Raw genomic sequence first — 22876 nt, 5'->3', positions numbered from 1 at the left:
CTTTTCTGGATGACCAGTTAGTTATACCTCTATTTGCAGAAATCATACAAATATGGACAGCTTGTACTTAACATTTAAGTATAAAATAACAAGGTTTAAATGATTTAATAAGCTACAACTACTAGCTTTTATGTTGATAGTAAGGCTCGCAGGTATAGTGTGCTCTCAGTGGCCTACTTAGTTAACCTATAAAAAATTTACCTATTTTATTTTTGAATTGGTTGAAGAGCTGCTAAAATTACAGGCCAACAAAATTACCTTCAGCTCATTACAGCCCTACTGCATTAACATGTTCTGACAGCTAAACCACCTTAACTTTAAATTTTTGCAAAACTCTTCAACAAAAACAATCTCCAGTGCATCTGCAACCGCTAACTTGCTGTATGAAAATCCTTCAAATACCGTACTGTGCAGGGCTTCCCAATAATAGCACAAATACTGCTCTAGTAAGAGCACGTCTGTGGCTAGACAAATTACGACAGCAGTGGCATTCAGTGGTGGGAACCATCTGTTTACTGTATTTTTTCTGTGGCTGAATTGGCAATGTTCAGCTGAGCGTTAAATTTAAGCCCAAATGTATCACTCACCAGGTGCACATATGCTAAACATGCAAAAACTGAGAATAACTTTAAAAAAGGCACATGAAGTAATTTGATTTAATCAACTTATGCTCTCTTGGGTTGTTCCAGTAAACATCCCTTCATGTCATAAAAGCAGCAAAGCTTTTTATACTTTGATCTACAGCTTGGAGGTTGTATTGGTATTGAGCTGAAGACAGAATTTAATTTAGATCTGAACTTTTAAACACTGCTTTTAATTACAGCGCACACGACTAGTAAATTCGTAATTGTTTAACACTAACTGTATTTTGTTTTAGATTTTAATTACTCACTCTAGAGCATCTGTCCCATTTGCAAATTTTAGTGTTTCTCCTATTACTGTTTGCAGTTTACATTTTAATAACTTTATCCAGCAAATTCTTTCTAAAAGAGTAAACTTTAATGCCTTTTCTCTACTTCTGTTAGCATATCCTTTTGTGTTTCACCTTTGTTGTTCCTCCCTATTGTAACTTGGCTCATTGTCACTAAAAAACAGTACACTCTTCAATGATCTCTCAAATTTAAGTAAAGGTTGAACAAATGAATGAAAGCAAACATCTCTTTAGTTACTTTCAATACATGGTGTTTGCTTACTTCTTTGTGCGAGATGGTGAGCTGTTCCTCCAATGCACTGCATCGTTCCAAAGCAACGCGAAGTCGCTCCCTTACCTGGAAAAAAATCAAGCAATTATAAACACAATAAAACCATATTTTCCACACATTTTGTCACTTTGCAATATCAAATATCTATGGTTTACATGTTACCATGTACAATTACGTGCATCAGTGCAAAAAGAAATGCAAAACAGTACCTTCTCATCAAGGGCTTTGTGGTGTTCAAAAAGTGACTTAAGGGCTTTGAGGACCTCCACCTCGCTTGAGACACCTGCTGGAGACTGAGCCTGTCTCTTCACCACCGTCATCCTTAGACTGCGCTCGTGTCGAGACACCAGGCACTCCAGGTGCTCCAGCAAGAGCTATCCACACAACAGACAGTGTTAACAAGTGAGAAATGTGTTCGCACAAACTTATTTTTCATCATCAGTTCAGATCTAGACCAGCTGATCTGCTATTTTCTCCAAAGTAAACTAATGTGCAAACCAGTCAGACAGAAATCAGCACTAAAAGCTGGAAGTAATAAGTTTTATTGCCTGTGGTTGAAATAGTTTGATGATTAAGCAGTTTGCCACGCCCACAAGCTTTGACAATGGTGTGGATTATAAGATAGAAACTGATTAGTCAACCAGTGTTATGACAACCATCTTTACTCATAACAGAAACATGCAGGCTATCCAAACTTTCCTCATCAATGGTTGTGCGGTTGTGTGTGCAGCAGCACATTCTACTAACCCGTGTGTTATTTCTCTCGGCCTTCAGCTCTGCTATCTCCTCCTCTTTCTCCAGAAGCTGCTCCCGGCACACGTTCACCTCCTTCGTTAGTGCAGCAAACTCCTAGAATAGGAAGGGACAAATTCAGTAACATGTAACCACTACTTACTAAGCTGTTTTTATGTTAGGGCACAGCAGTGTATGAGAAGAAACATGGTGGAAGCAGGAAGATTTTATATTTGAGGCTGAACACTTTGAGGGAGAAATTATTTCCAAATCCACAGCAATAATGTCATGTCTGTTCCTACACGTAAAAGTATGTTCTTAGACTGCTAACACACACATTGCAATATAAAATTTTCTATGGAAACAGCACAACTTTGGCTAGAAGTGAGAACCCTAAAATGTCTGATGTGCATGACTGTTGGTCACAGCCACATCAGTCATGGCTTTTTAGTTGGTCCAAGAACAGTAGAATTTCTGGTAATTTTTGCATGACACATGAAGAACAAAGTCATTTTTAATCAAATTTTCAAAATTTTAGTCAATCACGTTCATTTAATTGTGGGAAGCTTTCCACTGAAGTTGAATGTTTCAACATATTCACTCACTGTTGATATTGACATGAGTAAAATTAGCTCCTGCCTCTCTACCCTCTGTGTGGTTCCTGAATTTGACAAGATCACACTGCAAGCAATGACAAAAAAAAAAAATCCTGTTTCTCCTTTCCAACGAGGGTACGGCCATGTTTACATCAGAAACAATGGATTTGGACACAACAGTCACTCACTGTCTCACAGTTACTTTAACCCCTTTGGACTGTTTTGCTGACTTTCCAGGAGAGTTCATCTATATTAATACAGAATTGTTGGTTATGAGAACATCAGCCATAGTTTGCTAAGAAGCGTACAGCAACAAGATTTCATGTTAAAAAGGAAGAAGAGAGTGAAACACCATCAGATAATTCTGTCAAACACCTCTTTGCCTGCAAGAAAATGCAGAATACATGATCCTGCCACTTTGTGTCCCTTCCATTACTCTCACATCTTTCTCAGGTTCTTTTCAAACAAATGCAGTTATGCACACACACACTGATGGATGCACACACTGCTTTTAGGGATTATATGCATGGTTGGATCCCTAAAGAATGTGCCATCCTGATTTTTTGCCCTGTAGCACAAGCACCCTGAGTGGTGAGGCCTTCTTGCTATGTTTCCGAGGGTAGGAGGGTGGAGGGCGGGGGAACAGAGGGCTGCTGGAACTGATCGTTCTTTTCAGGCCCTACCACAACTATTCTCCCTTCCCTCTACTCCAGGCTCTGAGCTTTTCCAGCACTTGGCACAGATTCTGCTTGACTAAAGGAGTCAGAGGGAGTTCGCTATTTGCTACAGCCAAGGTCTCCACTCTCTGTTAGCCAATGAGGGACAGTAAGAGGCGGGCCCAGGGGTAATTGCAGAGTGGCTTACTTCCTACATTCCAGAGCAGGCGCTGAGGTTCAGTTATACAGCAACTTTGAGATTTCTCTGTCTCTCTGCCATTTATGACCCTCTTCTTCTCCCTTATCAATCTTTAATTCATCAGAAATCACACTAGGTATAAACAAATGGCAAAGCCTGGTTTTAGCTTATACACTTACATGGTAGAAATGTGTAAAATGAACCACAGAGAAGCATTTGTAAGCAGCTATTAAATCTTGGTGTAGTACATTGCACAAAACCTACACAACCTTGAGGTCTAACCCAGTTTGGACCATCAAAACCAACCCACAGACACTCCCACCCACCCTCTAATATGCACAAGCCAATCTACTTCAAAAGCATATAACATAATATTAGAAGTTTCTTTTAAGACTGCTTTTAAGGATGCAATTGGCAAGCATAATGTTGACACTGAAACATCAATATTTTAATGGCACAGCTTTTTTAACAACTGAAATGCAAAAACCACCTGCAAGTTCCATTTCTTTGAAAATAAAGAAATTTTTTTTAAAAATCAGAAAAATTCTACTGTTTATCAGTCAGAAACCGTAAAAAGATGAGGAATCATCAGTGTTTAACTCTCCAATCGTCCTTAAAAATCATGTATGACTTGAGGTATCTATTGGAGAAATTAACTAAATGAAAGTTGAAAAAACAGTCTGTACCAGATTCTGTAAAAAAACAGAAAATAAATTCTCTTAAGCACAATCCACGAGTCAAGAAATACTCATCTGCAATCAGCAGACATGTGACAAAGAAATTCTGAGACTTTCCATTGAAACTCCAGGTTGTGTTTACACAGAGCAGAGAGAAGGCAAGACTGAAAACAAATTAGAGTGGCACTTCCATAATAACAGTCTATATACACGTCATATATACACAAGGCTGAAATAATTACACACCTGTAATCACATCAACTTTGTGTGTGTAGGATGTGTATATAATCTGTAATTATGCGAGCACTGGCTTAATTGTCAGTGTTATAAAACAGACGCAAGGGTTGTACTTTCCTTGAGGTAATCTATCGACTTTTGTACCGATTCGTGGGTGGATCTAAATGGATAATTTTCCTCTGAAAAGTGTGATTTTTGGGCTTTATGAGTGTATTTACCAACTACAAGGACCAAAGATATTAAATAGTTCTCTCTACTAAAGAACAGAGAACACGATTTTTGTGGTGGTGCAATAAAATTACTTTCAGTATACTACTTTTCATTTTTCAGAAGGGTGTTGACATCAAGTTGCAAATATCCTTGTTCTATACATAGAAAAATCTTCAAATATTCTGTATACGTCAAATTTAAATATGTGGGCTGAATACATGATAAGCTTGCACGCATGCATATGCAGCCGTGGGCATTCGGGGCTGATCCCAGGGTAAACTGGTGCATGGCTCAGTTGGTGCAGATGAGTGACATGCTGGTTAGAAGTGGACTGAGCGGCTCTGTAAGCCTCAGAACAGGGGAGGGGATTAAGGGGGGTACACGAATATGTGTGCCAACCTATTAAAGGAACAGCGTACCAAAACACGAAGGAACACACAAAGGCTTTTCAGGGATAACTGTACTCTGTGTCACACTCTGTACTCTACCACCTTTGTGGCACTGAGACTGAGACTAATTTCTCTATTATAATGCAATTAAGGATGGACTCGGAGAGAAGGGGGGAAAATGTGAACACAGCAATGGTCGACATGAATACCGTTCCCACCACAATATCAAAATTCCAGTCTCTTAGTTTTAAACATTTATTTATTTAATCTGGATTGTCTCATATTTAGCAAAACATGTCAGCCGCCCCAGAGAAAGCCTGAAGATCATATACACAAGGCAATTTGAGGGTAAGAATGCAATGCCTCAGACATAACATGCGAACTTTGGCAAAATGGATTTGCTTTTAGTGTCCAAATAAACTGGTCGGATGTTTGGCCAATATGCTCTCAGCCGACCAAATTCTCACTAATAATACAATCACTTTAATTAAATGAAAAGTGCTATATCAACAGCCTTCCAGGATAGTTCCATATTTTTGGTGGCAAGAGGAAAAGACTACCTGTAAACAACTCAGTGGTTTCGAAACTTTCAAATGATTTAACCTAACGAAGACTGCTGGGTCTAACTTTACTAATCTTTCAATGAATGCTTATTCAGAGTCTGATCCAAACTAACTAGCACCACGTCAAAGAAGTTGCTGGTGTGACCGCATTTGGTTCAAACAGAGGGACAAAAGGTTCAGTGTAAACAGTCCAATGAATATGTTCAGGTGGTCTGCCCCAAATCTTTTTTCATTTCAGTATAAAATAAACACTCTGAAATAATGCAATAATAATACAAATACTTGCTTTTTATATCACTTTACAGCCAATTTAGTGCACTGTGGCCCCATTTAGTTCATCTCACTCCTTGAGAATAATCAGTTGGTTGGAGTTGGTATGATTTCCGCCCATGAAGATTTTCTTTTGTTTGACAGCGTACCATGTAAAAACCTGAAATTTGTTATTTGCACCAACGGCAAAAGACGTAACTTGTATCTTGCAATAACTACAGTTCTGGCAACACTGCAGTAAGGGAGAACAGTAAAACCTTTCTGTTGTGTCAATATTAAGGTCAAGAATGTAAAATAAACTCCAGCTGACAGAAAGTCTAACAAAGCAACATGGCATTTTGTACAGGTTACCGTATATCATTTTCTTTAGGCTGCATATTTCGATATCCTAGCAATCACTGAAAACTGCAGCTTTCTGAACAACACATGGATAGTCTATTAACCTTTATAACACTAACTTACTGCCCATTTTGCTTTAGAGAACACTCTGAAAACTTGGCAACATATCACAAAATGGCAACTGTTGAATAGGCTTTAGAATAAGCTCTTTTTCTAACACCGTACTACCGACAGCCTGCACTGCATGTGGAACTGAGATCGGAACCAATAGGCCTGCCTCCTACATAATGACTTTAGCCGTTCTTAAAAGCTTATAGCTTGTGCTGAAATCTGACACTGTGCAGAGGGCATCTGTTCTCCTGGAGGAGGACTCACCGTCAAAAACTAATTAGACACCACAATGGCTCTTATTCAGAGCTGCTTAGCCTGCTGCCCAAACGCACACCGGCAGAGATGGAGTAAAACTAGAGGAGCTGAACAAATGCTAATTTTTAACACGTCTTTTCTCTGATATTAAAGACCAGATCATAACTGGACTCAAAGATTCCTATAACATAATCCTGCGTTCATAAGATGTCTAATTCTAAGTTTTTAGCAGAAAAGACACTTTTCGCACACATACACTAAAATTTTGTCAGTATTGATTGGTCATCCTATGTTCTGCCAGCTTATTTAACTTCAAACGTTTTACTACCAAAATGCAAATAGATAAGAGCAAAGGGGGAAGATTTTCAAGGTTATTTCAGTTTTTTCTTACCCATAATTTTGCATATCTGAGACTGGAAAACCTGATTTTAATTATTACACTTCCTGCAGGTCAAAATAATCTGCAAAAGTTTATAAAATTAGATAAGCTATTGCTTATCAATCAATTGAAATCCCTTTTTTACTGAAACAGACCAGGATTAACACGTGTTTTGTACGGACTGATGCTCTCCTTAAGGTCCTTGGACTGTTTGTTTTGTCATATGTTGGGTTACACAGGATCTTTTGTGTGCTTTTATACTTTTATATACTGTAATCAGAGCATCCTTGTAAAAGAGAGCTTGCTGCCCCTGTTTAAATAAAGCCTAAATAAATAAATAAATATCTAGCAAAGACAATGTCTCATTAATTTTTATACAAAAAAAAAAAAAAAAACACAGCATCATAAGCTGGCAAAATGCAGTAACAACCCTATACTTCTATATAAGAGTTTAAAATATGCAGTTGCTTAATTAAATCCTTCATGAAACTGGTTACTGTGTCAGCAGGTTCGGGATAAGCTTAAGAGTAATACGTCATTAAAGACAATAGACTTTCTGTGAGTCTTCAGTGTTTCCACCTACTGTATCTTGAACACAAGCCAACAAAATTTATGAGCCCCCACAAACCTGTTCTTCTAAAATTTCATGTCCTAATGCTGCGCTGCAGTCACTTTCAGGCTTTTACTGTGAAGTAGCTACAGCATTAGTCACTTCAGTCTTACGTCAGTTCTACATAAAGATCTGAACACTTTTCGGCACTTGTAGCAAGTGGCTCTATAAACGACTATATATTGTTCAGGGAAGAACTTCAAAACAAGCTGTTGCCACAGTGAGTTGATGAGATACAGAAGTGCTTGCTGCAGTTTGGACAACCACCATATCAAGACACATGTGCAGCAGGTGTGTGTGTGAGGTGCTGCAGTGGCTACAAGTACAGCTTTTAGAAATTAAAATTCACATTGCTTAAATTTTTTTTTTTATTAATTTGGAACTGTTTATAATTCTGAAAGTGTGACCAGGAAACTGTAAGCATTTGGTTAAATCCTATCAGCAGGAGTTGGTGCAAAATTGGCTGACTCAAGAGTCAAGAACAGTCCTTATCTTAGTACTTTTTGACCACAAACAAGAGCCCTCTTTCACAGAAAAGGTATGGAGTGTCATTATCTTCAAGTCAAAAAGCAAACAGAGTTCACAAGAAACCAGAAATGTCATCACAGGATCTCCAGGTAACTCTGCAACTATTTGTCAGAATGTATGTATCTATCTAGTTTTCCAGTGAACATGCAGGCAAAGAGCGACCCTTTTGAATATGCACAGATGGACAAATTTGCTAGTACCCTTCTATTAAAGAAAAATCCACAATGGTCACTGAAATAACTTGAAATTGACAAAAGCAAGAATTAAAAAAAAATACTGAAAATGAACTAATGAAAATCAGACACTGCTTTTGAATTGTGGTTCAACAGAATCACTTTAAAAACAAACTACTGAAAGTTACGGAAGGATACCAACACCATTGTCCAAGTCTGTTAAGTCTGGAGAGATGAATAAAAGATGGAATTATTCAGCCACAGGAGATACAACAGTATCTATTGTAGCAACAATAGATATGTTTGACACAAACCAAAGACAGTTTTTCAGAAGGATAACAAAAAATGAGCTGTGACTTATGATGGTGAAAATATTATGGTTTGAAGTTGCTATGCTCCTTAATGGAGTGGACAGCTGTAGTCATTGATTTAACTGGGAATTCTGCTTCACGTCAAAGGGTGTTTGAAGTATTGTGAGCCATCTGCTGTAAACTTGAAGGTGAACCAGGAGTGGATCTTTGAACGAGAGAACGATCCTAAACACACTAGCAAGTCCAACAAGGGACGGCTCACAAAGAAGAAATGGTTATGGAATGGTCTACACAGAGTCTAAATGTGAACCCCACTGAAATGTTTTGAGGTTATTTGGAAAAAGGCAGTACATGCAAGAAAACCCTTAACTATCTTGCAACTAAAGAGAATTTGCCAGAAGAGTGGTAAAAACGTCAACAATCTGATGTCTGCGATTAACGGACAATCACACAAAGCAGCTACAAATTATCACAAGATTCTGTGGACAGAGCTATACTTACTTTTCCTACAGAAAAATACTACATTAATTTCTTCTTTTTTTTTTATAAATAAAAAAACTGAAAATTTATTACTTTATCTGTGAACATTTTATGAAAGAGGGTCAAAATATGGCAGAAAAGGTGACAATTTCTTCTTTTATACATGACTGTCTATGTACCAAGAGGTGACAGAATGCGATGAAAATGCCATTAGCTCCAGATGTAGTGATCGTTTTCTTAAATAAATCGGCAAATAACATAATGCACTGCTGCAGGCAGCTTGTCTACAAAAAAAGAAAGGAAAAGAGCTTTTGCAGACTTTAAGAACACAGTATACTTGGGAAATCTTGTAAGAAGATGTAAGTAGAAAGCAACTGGCCTTTAAATCAAACAAAACAAAGCACCATGGCCGTCTCTCCCGTCTTGTGTCTGTTTCCTTTTAAGCTACTAATTCAGCTCACATTTGGCAAAAGGCAACACTTGCACTCCGTCACTTTCATGTCACTGTGTGGAACAAGTCAGTCTTTGTCCCGCTGTCTTACCACTGTGCACTCTCAATTCATGCCATTGTGCCACTGACCAGAATACAGAATTTGGTCACTGTGGTCAATTGGCCCCTTCAGGATAAAAAGCAAAACATCACCAATACCAACCTGCCAAATTACACATACAGTTTTATTTGGACATTACAAAACAGCAATGTTGAATTCTGACTTTTGCTGCACAAATGAAAGTTTGAACTTGAAACTTTCTTCTGCTTGTCACATTAAAAAAAATCATTACTACAATAATGAGGTTGCTAGCTCTTTTTCTTCCTCTTTCGCTTCTCACTGGATGTAACCGTTCCTCATCTTGCACAACAGTTTAAGCCAGATGGAAACAACATTTTTAGCTGTACAAGTTCAACGTGTATTCAACGTTGAAGGCTCAACTTCCTATCTTGAGTTTCAGGATGTCAAATGAGAAAATGCAACCAAAGCAATGTGATGGTCAATCTAACACAGGCAAGCACAGTCTCCAATCTTCCCTAAAATTCATGGGTTTCATTGTTATTTACATACATTTGGTGGCCACTCTTGTCTAAATAAATTTCAAGTATATTACATCTCTACCGGAACAAGAGGTATGTAGATATCCTCAAATGCGGAAAATCTATCAATCTAAAACGGACAACAGAAAGCAACTAATCTGTCCTTTTTAAGGATTTAGTTGTCAGTATATACTAGCATGATGTGCATTGGCCTGTGACAGCGGAGTTCATTCCCCCACTGTGGGACCAGAACAGAGAAGAGCCTTGACCGAGATGAGCAGCCACAGAGTGACAGGGAGGCAGAGTGACCTATTACTCAAACCAGCATCCGTGGATTGGATTTCATCACCTCACCGCTACCTGGAGTAAGAGCCATTTGCGGTTTTTAAGGCAGTGCTGTTTATAGTTATAATGTCTGCTTTGACTTTTTTAAGCGCTAAACATTAACCTTTTTGAACAGGACATGATATCCCTTGTCTGCAGTGTTTGGCTCACAGTACGACATAGAACTCTTGTACAACATAGAGCATGTATCAGAACTGGCAGCAGTACAGAAAAATCTTACACTAAGACAAAAACTCTACCGTCATGAAGACAGGATGTCCCAGCACATTAAGTCCCTTTCAGACATTCACATCTGATGACATCTGAACAAGTAAGCTTCATGTCTCATTGAAGAAAAAGTTGTCTTTTTCTTACTAGGTCAGACCGTGTATCATTTCCATATCACTTTCAAGCAGCAGTACTTTAAGCTCTGTGAAATATTATGGGAATTTTTTCCACATTTCTGCACAAACACCAGTGGAAAAACATACAATGCATCTCCACAATTTAACGTCTATTACTAACTGAAATACCCACACAAACACTGTCCTGCAATGAAGACAGAGTTTGCAACAGGTCAGGTTAATGAGATTCACTAATGACAGCTAACAGAAGGAGAAGTTTTGTTTTTTGCCTCCAGACTTTTCTCTAATTTTATTAAACACCTGCAGCACTAGACAACAGCAGAATCCATATGAGAAGTCTCCAAAGCAAGACAACTGAAAGCATTTAAACATGTGGCACAACAGCAGTAACTTCTTTAATTACTTACAATTATAAACATGGAAACATAATCAATCAGGATCTAACAGCAAGTCACACTGTGTACTTTTCTTCACCTCTGACAGGTGAGCTATCACATCCTGAGTCATAGTTTATCACCTGGAGTTAAGTCATTTGTTACGTAGTGGATTTAGATTTCATCTTTTGTTTATTAGTGTGCTATTATGCATTATACATCACTGTACTGTCCAGTCTCATGTGTACGACCAATATCACTGATGCATCGTGGCTCAGTCCATCACTGTTCTGGATATGTCCAATGAAGCCGTGTGGAGAAGTGACCTGTGTCTGAATGACAGAATGCTGTCACTTTAACAGATTGATGAAGCAGCTATGTATCCAATGTCTGAAAAGGTCCCGAGAGATCAAGCATCAAATCACTCAATTACCTGAAAGCAACCAATTATATCAGTTAGGGAAATGTGATACGAGCTGAGCTGTTCTGGCCGATTACTCTGAATTTCTATTTCACTTACTTCATAGACTGGATAAATCAATACAGTTCGAATGCATGCATAACTGAGACTTGAAACAATGCATTCGCCAAAAGACAAATGCTGCACTTTAGGATAGACGCAAAACTGCCCATCTGACCAATAACTCAAACTGTTGTGTTGATAGTTTTACAAATCCATGCTGTACTCCTTGTGTAATAGTCACATTTTCTCTGGTATCTCATGTTGTAACGCTCCATCACATGCTTTCAATCTATTATAGATTAAATACAGAACTGAAGTTTGACTGTTCTAAAGTATGAGAAAATAAAATTACTGAATTTGACTATCAGAACAAAATCAATGGAGATTTTAGTGTGTTTGACAATAAAGCTAACCATGGTTTTTCCTGCATAGAGTCATTACTGCAACCCCTTAAAGAGGCTTTAGATGCTTCCTTAAGAGGTAAGAGCCAGCAACAAAAGAAAATTATCAGAATCAAATTGAAAAGACACATCATTTAAATTCTTATTTATCAAATTGCCTGAAAGGACAAGAACACACATAGATTTCTGTCGGAAACACAGAGTGATTGCCTTGACAGAGCAGTCATTTTTTGTGTTATATGTAGTCAATCCCAAAAGACACTTTCTGAGACAGGAAAAACCCAGCGAACTGCTACCAGTTTTTCCTTTTTTTACTGCCACTTTTACTGCAATTTTCACAGCAATTGTAGAACACAGCTGGGAATTCACTACCACCAGGCACAAACAAGGATGCCCACTTCAAGCACAACTATTACAAGATCAGGGTGACACCGAAGCACAACAACTGACTGTACCACAACATGTGTGGTTCCTAGTTTTCTATTACTTAAGACAGAACTAGAGTCAGTGAGCTGCACTCGAGAGGACACACAATACATATGGCAGAAAAGAACAAATATGCACCATCCAAGAGTTCAACACTGAAGCTGGAAAAAGCTGTTGACGTGTGAGCAAGCTGCCCTGGAATGTTTGTGCATTCCAGTCAAAGGGTACTCTCACCAGGAGGGAGGGAACAAGGGAGAAAATTGCACCTCCCCATTACCTACCTAGTCAGCCTGGACACTTCTGACCAGTGCAATAGTTTAAGATGGCACAATTTTAATTCACATAACAGCTTATGAGGCTTATCCTGGTTCTTCCAACTATATTTTCTTTTCAAATACCTCTTGAGTGTGTCATAACAGCTGACAACTTTTGCCAACTTTGTCATCACCTCTAAATGAAGTCTATAAATGGCATATCAATTCATTTAAGTATCACTGGCCAAGAAAGTGACTCGTTTAGAATGTGGATACCTTCAACAGTCTCTTCCATAAAAGATGAAAATAGGAGAACAGATGTGGTCTGCAGCTAGAGCTAAACAGAGCTGCACAAAATTGGACAAAATTAACATTGCATTATTTTGTTTATCTGCTATATAAACTGCAATATGAAAATAGAGGGTCGTACACCAGAGTCGAATAAATCTTATTATATATGTTTTTTTTGTTGTTGCTTTGAATGTCTTTCAGATATGACCTTGCACTAGTCATCAAAGCTTCATGCTGCTGCTGTAAATGGTCAAATTAATTCTTTGGTTGGATCATGCAGTGGCCACAATTGCAACAAAACTACTGAGAGTCTGTTCTTAGTGAACATTCTTTCTGTAGCCAAAATATTTCCATACAAGTAACACTGCAACCAAATCTTCCTTTTCAGTGTTTCTCTCATGTTCCCTATTCACTTTGCTGTGTACATGCTGACCCTGCATGTCAACAAACTGCATCTTTAAAAAATAAAACAAAATCACAACATATTCCTATAATCTGACTATTGCGCATACATACATTGCAAACCTCAAAACTTAAATACATTGTGCCGCCCTAACAGCAATACAAAGGCAAAATAAGCACGAAACAAATAAGCACAAAGGCATTTGACACACAAGTGTCTGTAAATGTCACAGTCTACAATTAATTGAGTTGTACAAATCTGCATTCTGTTAAGGGATACCGACATTTCTTGATTCTGCATTCACAATATGATTACACAACCTTTTTCTCATTCACTTAAGTCAGAATATTAATAGATCAATGTGTCAAGGATGGTCAAAAGTAGGACATGTACTTTCACAACGTAAAATATAAACAGAAATTATTGAAAAAAATTATGTAAATAATCAAGCTTAAGTGAAAACGGTGGACAGATGGCATAAACTATAACTGCTATGTCCATGCTTCAATTCCCAGATGAAGCATGGACATCTCTCCACACCTTTGTTTACGTTTTACTACCATAAACCTTCAAATAAAACAAACATGATGCTAAAAATATTACTTGAAAACACCACAAAAAATTTCTGTGGAATAAAAATTTACAAGGAAACTACACTGAAAACAAAAGACTTTTGCACAGTGTGTGAATATCAGATTACAACATATTAAGCGCCTCTACTTTTTTAACAGCTGGATTTTCTTGCCTTCCAGATACAAATCCCAGGAGGCCTGGCAGAAAGCCAGATGATCAGCTGACTGCACCACATCAGCCTAAGCAGCAGCATGCATGCACACGTACAGACACAAAAAGCCCACAAACGAACTCAGTTGTTTTAGTGTGACAGAAGGCCTCACCTGCTTCTACAATGAATAAAAAGAAGTAAAAATCAATACATAGAGTAGCATGGAGAATAGATTTCTGCAAACTGATCAACAATAACACTGCCTACAAGTGTGACATTTTAAAGGCCAAAACAAAGCAGGCACCACTCTAGACAGTAGAAGTCTTTGGAGGTGTTATTGTGTTGTGATGATCAAAAGCTATGCTAGTCTTTGATTTGACACTTCATCACTTAAAACTTAAACAAAATGCAATCAAAAGTCTGCATAATCTTAACATGGTACTCATTGTGAAGCCAGATGACAGTTCAAATCCTGGGTCAAAGATGCTGCATTACCTTTATCCTAAACTGCAGCCTTCACGATTTGTTAATTGTATTGTTTCAAATTGCTATTTCATTTCAAAATCAATAAAATGTTCAGCCTCAGTATGAACTGCATGATTTCAGTCCATCAAGAATTTATTTGGCTCACTATAACCCTAAACCTGTCATCTACTACACTCTGAACTCTGATCGTCCACAGCATGCAAGCCTCTAGCTTTCCTCCCTTATTTACTAAAAATCTGAGACAGGACCAGAAAAGTCAGCAGCATGCTGATTTTATACACTGGGTGCACATTCAACCAAAAGTGCAGCAATACTTAACTGATGATCAACCTTCTGTTCTGTTCTCTTATGCATCATTAAAAGCTGGAAACCTGAACCCTTTGTTTTAAATATAAGACCATGGAGGGCAGAAACATGAGTCATTAATACAACAAAGACCTGCAAGCAGATGGACAAAGGTGGACTCGTGACTTCTTTCACATAATATTATGCAAACAGTAGAAATAGAGACACAGCTATCACAAACTAATTACTGTAAGGAGCTTATTACTTAATAGTATGCACACAGTAAAAAAAAAAAACACTGAAGGTTTTTGTGTACTTTGTATAACTCAACTTTGAAAGAAATATATATCCATTATCCACTATCTTATATACATTTTCCTAATCCCCTTTTGTTGAAAATTTAATATATTCTATATATAAGTGTATATACTTCTTCAAAAAAAATAACTCTACCCATTTAATTGTTTTCTCAAGCAGTCAAATGGCTTGTAGCATACCACGGTGGACACAATTTGCCTTAGTTCACACCCCATTGCACTTTACAATCTCTTGGCCATACAACTCCCAAAAATGTCAGACTCTGGTACCACTTTCTCTCGTGTGGGTGCCAAAGATCTGTAAGAGCTGTTATCCAAAAGTGAAACTGACACTTGGGCTAACAATGCTGCCAAGAGTCATGCAGGAGGGAAAGCTCCGCAGTGACACCAGTGTTTTCCTTCTTTAAAGGTAACAGCGCAATTTAAAAATTTGCTCCCCAAAAAGGTGATGTTCTTCTAAAAAAAAACAAAGCATTAATCAGTGTTTTTCCATCTTTTGAATGGGCCTTAGGGGGATGACTACACACAAGCATTAACAGTTTGCATACAGCTGAAGTCAAGAGTCTGTTTACCTTATCTGACAGAAATCTATGCATTCTACTATTGCTGACCATTTGATAAACAAAATAAGTTAAGATCATCCTTTATTGCTCCTGGTGCCAGGGGAAATTCACATTGTCACAGCAGCAGACATATTTACATCAGCAAGTCAACATAATAATAATAAAATGTACAAGGATGAAAAACGAAAATGAATAGATACAGCATTGACACACTGTAGACAACAGCAATATAAAGTGGCTTGAAAATAAATTTAAATGCCTGTTATGTTTTAGCAAATAAACCCCAATAATTAACTGATTGAAAATTATTTCATTTTGACACTAATGGTTTTTCTTTAGTACTGGCTAAAAATCTCTTTGGGGATCAACCAGTCTATTCAGGAAAACCCCTGAGTAAATAAAAATAATAATATTAAATGTGTGATTTGCAGCATCTTGGTGGTACAAAGTAAGACCTGATATGTTCAAGAGTTTCATGAGGCAGCTTAGTCCAGGGCAGCTGCTGTAGCTGACAAATCTAAATTATTTTAAATTTTAATCGTCATCATTCAAGAAATGTAAAAGACCTCTCCCACTTACCTGTGGCAAAGCAGTGTTCAGTTGTCTCTGCAGCGAGTCCCTTTCATGACTAACTTCATGCAGTTTGCCCTGGGTCAGGCCCAGATTCTCCTGAGTCTCTCTCAGAGTCTCGAGAAGACGATCCCTCTCCTCCAGCATGGACACCATCAGCGACTCAAAGTGACCCTCCGAATCTGACTGTAGAGGGGAGCCAGAGCCCCGGCGACCGCTGCCGCCTCCCCCGCCAGGCCCTTCAGCCTCGCTGATAGTGGGCATCACCTCGCACATCATCTGTAACCATGGTTTGGCAGGACAGAGCAGGAGAAAACAGGGGAAGCAGCAGTGTGTAGATACAGAGGAGAGGGGAAGAAGATTAAGACAAAGATTTAGAACAGTGAGTAAAAATAGGTGGTCAACTGCAATGTTTTAACTAAAGTCTCGGCTATAGGGCCACAGATAAGAAGTACTTCCATTCACATTATAACACTTTGTTGTTTTGTTTATAAAATTTCAAATAATGTTGATCAGCATTTCCCAAAGCCCAAGATGATGTCCTTGAACGTCTTGTTTTGACCACAACCCAAAGACCGTCACTTTACCATCACAGAAGAGGAAACTGAAAATATTCCCATTCACTACAATGGAATTAGAGAGGCTGGACATTCATCAAACGAGCTGGTAATTAAGGCAATATTTAAGAGCTAATAAATTAATATTTGCTGATCTGATCTGATCTATAATGAAAAGGTTTAAAACACATCTCCCAGAAAGACACTACAAGGGTCAGTTATACAATCTTGTCTGGCAAAATTATTAAAATAAATAAAATTGTTCACTGTCTAAGACTACATTTTAGCCAACATAACAGATTTGAAATTTCTAAAATGTAAACTTTGGATGCACATAAATAAATTCTGATTTACAGCAAGCGTAGTTGAGAGGCAACTTAAAGTTTTGTCAACAGCATTCACTGCAAATAAATCTCAACTAAAATCATTTCTAATAAATCCCCTCTTGCGTAAAATACTTTTTATTAGTTTGGATTCCCCCTCTCTGCCATATCCAGAATTTTAGACAAATTTGGTTCTCCTCCTCAAAATCAGCACAAATGTAGAACATAGGAAATGTTTTAAAAAAAAAAAAACATTGATTGTAACCAAATAATTTTGTGGAAAGAAGGTACCACTTTTATGGGGTAGTTTAAGTAGTTTTAACTCTCGTTGTAAAATTGGATCTGTATTGTTCATGTTCTAACACAGACCCTGTCTTAACAGATTTGAGATAAAGCAGAAGACGATCAAGCACATTTAAAAGCACACCTCTGGATGTGATTTAATCAGTAGACTGTACAGATACCACAGCACTGCCCAATGCAACAGCTTATACACTAAGCAGAAGGGAAAACAGAGCCAAATCAGTTGAACCTACTTACGGATTGCTAGTAATGGTTAACTGCTACTGGAACATACTAGCCAAGAGCAAACAGTCAAATTAACCTACTGCAACCTACTGTATAGAAAAGAAGAGAAAGGCTTCAAACAATCAGAAAGCCGATTATCTTTACGTTTATTGAGTAATTGCTGTCTCTGACAGCAGCTGGGATGGAAGGTCTGAGGAATTACAGCTAGCCTCCACACCAAAGGGCTTAGGTCCTGTAGACAGACTGCTAGACAAAAAGCCAAGAATCATGTGAGCTGGATTTAACATACCTACAAGGAACAACAACTTACAAATTGGAGCAAGTGTAACAGCCAGGACTACCCCTTCATCTCATTCTTTGCCACTGCCTGAAATGCCAAAAGCCATTTCCTTTAAGAAATCAGCGTTCGGTTGAGTGCATCAACACTCAACTACACTGTGTCTTCCAGGGACTGTGTTCAAAAGCTGGATTATATTTGCTAATTAACATGACAAAATCAACTGGCTATCCTTAATTAAACAGCAATTAAAAGTGTATGTTTCAGGTGACAAATGCTGTTTCTGGTGGAGTGAGTCAAACTTAACCTAATTTATGAGAGGCAAAACACAAAACCAACGCTTCATATTGAGGTCAAGCCACCCAGGCTCAACAATGTTTATGAGGGGGAGGGTCACTCAGCATCCATGAGAGGTAGTGACAGATGGTGGGTCCAATGTGACTACACATTGACATGCCATACGTCAAACAGTAAAGATGGCAAATCAAGATATGAAAGCAGGATACCCAAGTAAATATATAACCACTTAGTGAACAGTAGCAAATCTGCAGTATTTCTTTTGGCTGACAAAGATACATTGATAACAGGAAAGCAAATGGCTTAACAAAGACTGACAATAAAATCTAAAAGTATAAAACCAACCAAATTTTAACTTCACATAGGTGTGACTTTTTAAGGTTCATGTAATGAAGATTAAAGTATGATGATTGAAGCAGCATCAGCTAAAAGGACATGCAGTTTCATATGCTTAGGCTTAAGGTTTGTGAGGTTAATTTGTATTAGATATTACAACCGAACATATATTGAATTTCAAAATGAAAACCATAATTTATAACAATCCAAATCGGGAAGACTGGAATTTAAGATTGTACAGCACATCTTATCCAAAGATTTAAACTGTTATATCAATTCTTTGAATTCCTACAATTTCATTTAGCAGAATTCCTGCCTTTCTTCTGGCATGACAGTAATACTCTTGATAATATCTCATTTGGCAATGCTCCATGACAAGTTTTATATCTATCACTCAGTTAATACTAAACTGAAGCTCGACTATAAATAAGACTGCAAAGAAATTGCGAAATCAGTCAGAAAAACATCAATTATAGACTTTTACAAAATCATTTAACCCTGGTACACAATATTGTAAGATCTTAACCATAATATTCAAATTGGGCAGCTAAATTTGTATTATGCATAGTATTAAAAGATCTTAACTGTAACACTTGAATAATAAATGTACATTTACATAATAAATAGTACTGTAGGGTTCAGACCTTGATATTTAAACTTGCAAGATAATTCAGGAAGTTACATTGTCTATTAATCTTTTGACTATTTTTTCCAATGAATTGATTCATTGTTTGGTTCAAAAAATGTCGATAATGGTGAAAAATATCAATTAGTGTATCCCAGAGCCTAAGATGACAAATGTCTTAGGTAGCACACAACACAAAGATATTCCGTTAACTGTCAGAGAAAAAAAGAAAATAGAAAACATTTACAATTAAGAAGCTGCAATCAGACTGTTATTAGTATTTTTAATACTCAAGCAGAACAATCGATTAACAAAAATGATCAACAGCTACCAAATAATCCATCATTCGAGTAATCGTAGCAGCTCGAACAGAAATAACGACGAGTAGAATCAGCGTTTTCCACTAACCCTAACCCTAAAACTATAACATATAGATGCAGTTATTTCGTGTGCACGTGTGTTTTTTCCTCACCTTTGAAGTGTAACGTTATTCCAAATGTCCTTTATAATCCACGTTATTTTATGACCAGTAAACAAAGTCCAGGTACTCCAATTGTATGTCACAGCCTTATCAAGCTTCGGAAATATCCAAAGTCATTTAGAAAATACAAACTCCATTCAGAGGCTGAGATGCATTAAGGCTGTGGGAGCAAAAAAGGGATAATTTTCGAAAGGCCTCAAAGCGAAACCCACATAAAGTGAGCAGGGGGGCAGTATTCCAAGTTTGGCCGGCTAACTCCACGTTAGCAGGCTAGCAATAAGTAAGCTGGTGATTCGATGATTGCATATCTGGATTTAAAGTGTCTTATCTTTGTATCTCAAAACAAACAGAAATAAAGTTCAACTTGTCCAAAATAACATCCACAACAGCTGGACGTGTAAGGATACAATTAGGTAATACAGTTACAGCTTTGCTAAGCTAATTTGAAGCAGAATTCTTTGGCTTGAAGTCAGTTTAAAGTGCTAGCTAACGTTAGCCACTAGCCTGCTAGGTAGCTAACGCTTGCTAGTTTCATCTACTAACTTAGCAGAAATAACGTCAGGTAGACATTTAGGGGTAAACCTCGTATAAAAGTACACAACATGATAAAAATCTCTCACAGTCGTTTATCTTACATTATCTAAATTAGCAACAGCTTTTTTAAAATTCTGTAAAAGCTCTGTTGAAATGATTAATGTATCAAGTAGCGTTAGCAGCTAACGTTAGCCTCGGTAGCTCGATTCGGTTGCAGTCGCGTCACCACATCACGGCTCCGCTCGGAAACTTCCAGCTAACATTGAGCGACGTTTCGGTCCTTCTCGAGGGGGAAACAATACCGAAGATTTAAAAAAACGTATATTCCCTTCGTTTCTGTCCGAGTTGCTGGTGTCCCCTCGGTATTTCCACTCGAAAAAGGTCCGTCGGAGCGGTCCTTCCCTGTCGCCTCTGCCTGCCAGCCTCGGCAGTCGGGACAGCCAATGGTGGGCTCCGTGTCGCTAGCGCTTTTCATTAGCCTGGTCGTCCTCGGGAGGAGAGCGCTTCTCCGGCTGGCAACAGGAGGAAAAGGAAAAGCAGCGGCGCTCGCAGTTCCTGTACAGACCCAAATAAAAACCACACTGCGCACATCACACGGACAAAGTTTTACAAGACATTACAGTGCTTTAGGATATCACATACACTGATTACTTTACACTTAGATCAGAATTTGTTAAAGTATATAATATTGTAGATCTTTAGCATTTAAGTTAATCAGGTAAATGTGTATTATAAATAATTTGTATGATAAGGAAATATTTAATTTTGTATTTATATTTAGAAAATTATGCATATTAATGTCTTATTGTAATCAGAAATGAAAGCATAGAACACATAAACAAATTAAATTAAAAAAATCTATTTAGAAACCAAGCTGTGTTCTAAACTTTTGACTCATCAAAGTAGCCACCTTGAGCAGCAGTAGCAGGTAGAACAGTTGAACACACTTGTGGCATTCTTTCCACAATGGAAAGCAAATATTCTTCACAAAGCTCTTCCCAACTCTGTTGGACAAGTTCCCATGAATATGTGGCACTGGTAGGTTGCTTTGCTTTCACTCCCGTGTCTAGTTTATCCGAAACCAGCTCCATGGGGTTCAAGTCTGGAGACTGTGCTGTCATTCCATGTTTTCAAGCTTACCATCTTGTTCTTTTTTTCTCAAGGTAGTTGTGGCATACCTTGGACTTATGTTTTGGGTCATTATCTTGCTGTAGGATGAACCCCTGACCAACTAGGAACATACCAGAGGGTACTGCATGGCGCTGCAGAGTGCTGTGGTAGCTGTTTTGGTTAAGGGTTCCTCTCACTCTGTACAAGTCACCATTCCTGGATCCAGCAACACAGTCCCAGACCATCACATTTCCTCCTCCGTGTCTGACAGTTGATGTCACACACTGAGAAACCATCCTTTCACCTACTCAACAGCGTACAGATGAGCCTCTTTTTCTCATTCTGACGTCTTATCAACACCTTGACTTTCTTCGAAATTTCTCTGTAGGAAAGAGTTACGGTACATTTTTAAATGTTATGATGGTCTCTCTCTCTTCTATTGTTAATTGCCTTTTCTTCACCATTGTTATAGCAACACACTACTTTAATAATAATAATAATAATACATTTTATTTGGCAACGCCTTTCACAACACCCAAGGTCACTTTACAGAGGATAAAAAAAACACAGTAAAATAAATAAAACAAATCAGGCAAAAGTTACACAACAGTTTAAAAAACAATGACTGAATTACAATGAATATGCAGATTTAAACAGATGAGTTTTGAGTTTTCTTCTCAACCTTTGGCAGTTCACCATTTACCTTTGTACCATTTCAAGCTATTCATTGGACTTGAACTACTTGAATTTCAATTTAAAAAATGGATAAATTGGGGTATTCTAAAACTTTTGACTGGTAGTATATATATTCGTTTGACAATCTGGAACACTTAAGTCTGAGAAATATGCAAAAATATAAGATTTCTGTCGGGGCAAATGCTTTTTCATGAGACTGTATATATAAGCTTGATATTTAATTTAGTCAGGTAAATTTGTAATATTTATAGTATTGTGGTGTCTTTAACTTAATATTTAAATTAGTCTGGTTAATTTGTAATATATAATTTATTGTGGCATCCTAACGTAATATTTAAATTGGCCAGTCAAATTCACACAATCAGTAATACAGCAGGATAACTTCATATTTAATTAGGTCAGGTAAATTAGTATAGTTAATGATGTTGTAGTATATTACCTTTAATAATTATTTTAGTCAGGTAAATTTGTATTAAATATAACTCCATAGTGCAGAGTATTAATCTTAATATTTAAACTATTCAAGTAAATTCACACAATAAGTAATAGCGCAGGGTCCTAAACATGATATCTAAACTAGTCAGTAAAATATACATAATTAATAATATTTTAAGGTAATATTTAACCTTAATGTCTAGTTTAGTCAGGTATTTGTGAAAGATTTGTGATATTGTACGGCCTTAATCCTAATATTTAAATTAGTCACATAAATTAAAATAATAAATGATACTGCACTGTCTTAACCCTAATACTCATGTTTGTTGAATAAATTTGACAAACAAAAATTTGTCTCTATGTGTAGCCCTGTGATAGACTGGTGACCTGTCCAGGGTGTCCCCTGCCTTCACTATAAGTCAGCTGGGATAGACTCCAGCCTCTTTGTGACCCTAATGAGGATGAAGTGGTGTATAGATAATGG

General features: G+C 37.5%; 1 protein-coding gene across 9 annotated transcripts in view; it reads right to left on the bottom strand.

The window, feature by feature from the left end:
• Positions 1-20683, bottom strand: part of ppfia1 (PTPRF interacting protein alpha 1) — a 55290-nt gene extending 34607 nt beyond the window's left edge. For 6 of the 9 annotated variants that reach the window (XM_051937633.1, XM_051937617.1, XM_051937631.1 and 3 more), the window contains exons 1-5: positions 19609-20683; positions 16203-16472; positions 1950-2051; positions 1412-1576; positions 1194-1268 (exon numbers count right to left, since the gene is read on the bottom strand). In XM_051937633.1, the coding sequence (XP_051793593.1) occupies positions 1194-1268; positions 1412-1576; positions 1950-2051; positions 16203-16472 (612 nt within the window). In that variant the 5' untranslated portion in view covers positions 19609-20683. The remainder of the gene's footprint in view (positions 1-1193; positions 1269-1411; positions 1577-1949; positions 2052-16202; positions 16473-19608) is intronic. The other 3 variants (XM_022204619.2, XM_051937627.1, XM_022204620.2) reach the window with 1 other exon arrangement.
• Positions 20684-22876: the final 2193 nt, after the last annotated feature.

This window comes from Acanthochromis polyacanthus, chromosome 2, assembly GCF_021347895.1.
Source record: "Acanthochromis polyacanthus isolate Apoly-LR-REF ecotype Palm Island chromosome 2, KAUST_Apoly_ChrSc, whole genome shotgun sequence".
In the NCBI taxonomy this organism is placed as follows: domain Eukaryota; kingdom Metazoa; phylum Chordata; class Actinopteri; family Pomacentridae; genus Acanthochromis; species Acanthochromis polyacanthus.
The sequence above is the reverse complement of the archived record's forward strand: the minus strand, read 5'-3'. Positions and strand labels throughout refer to the sequence as shown.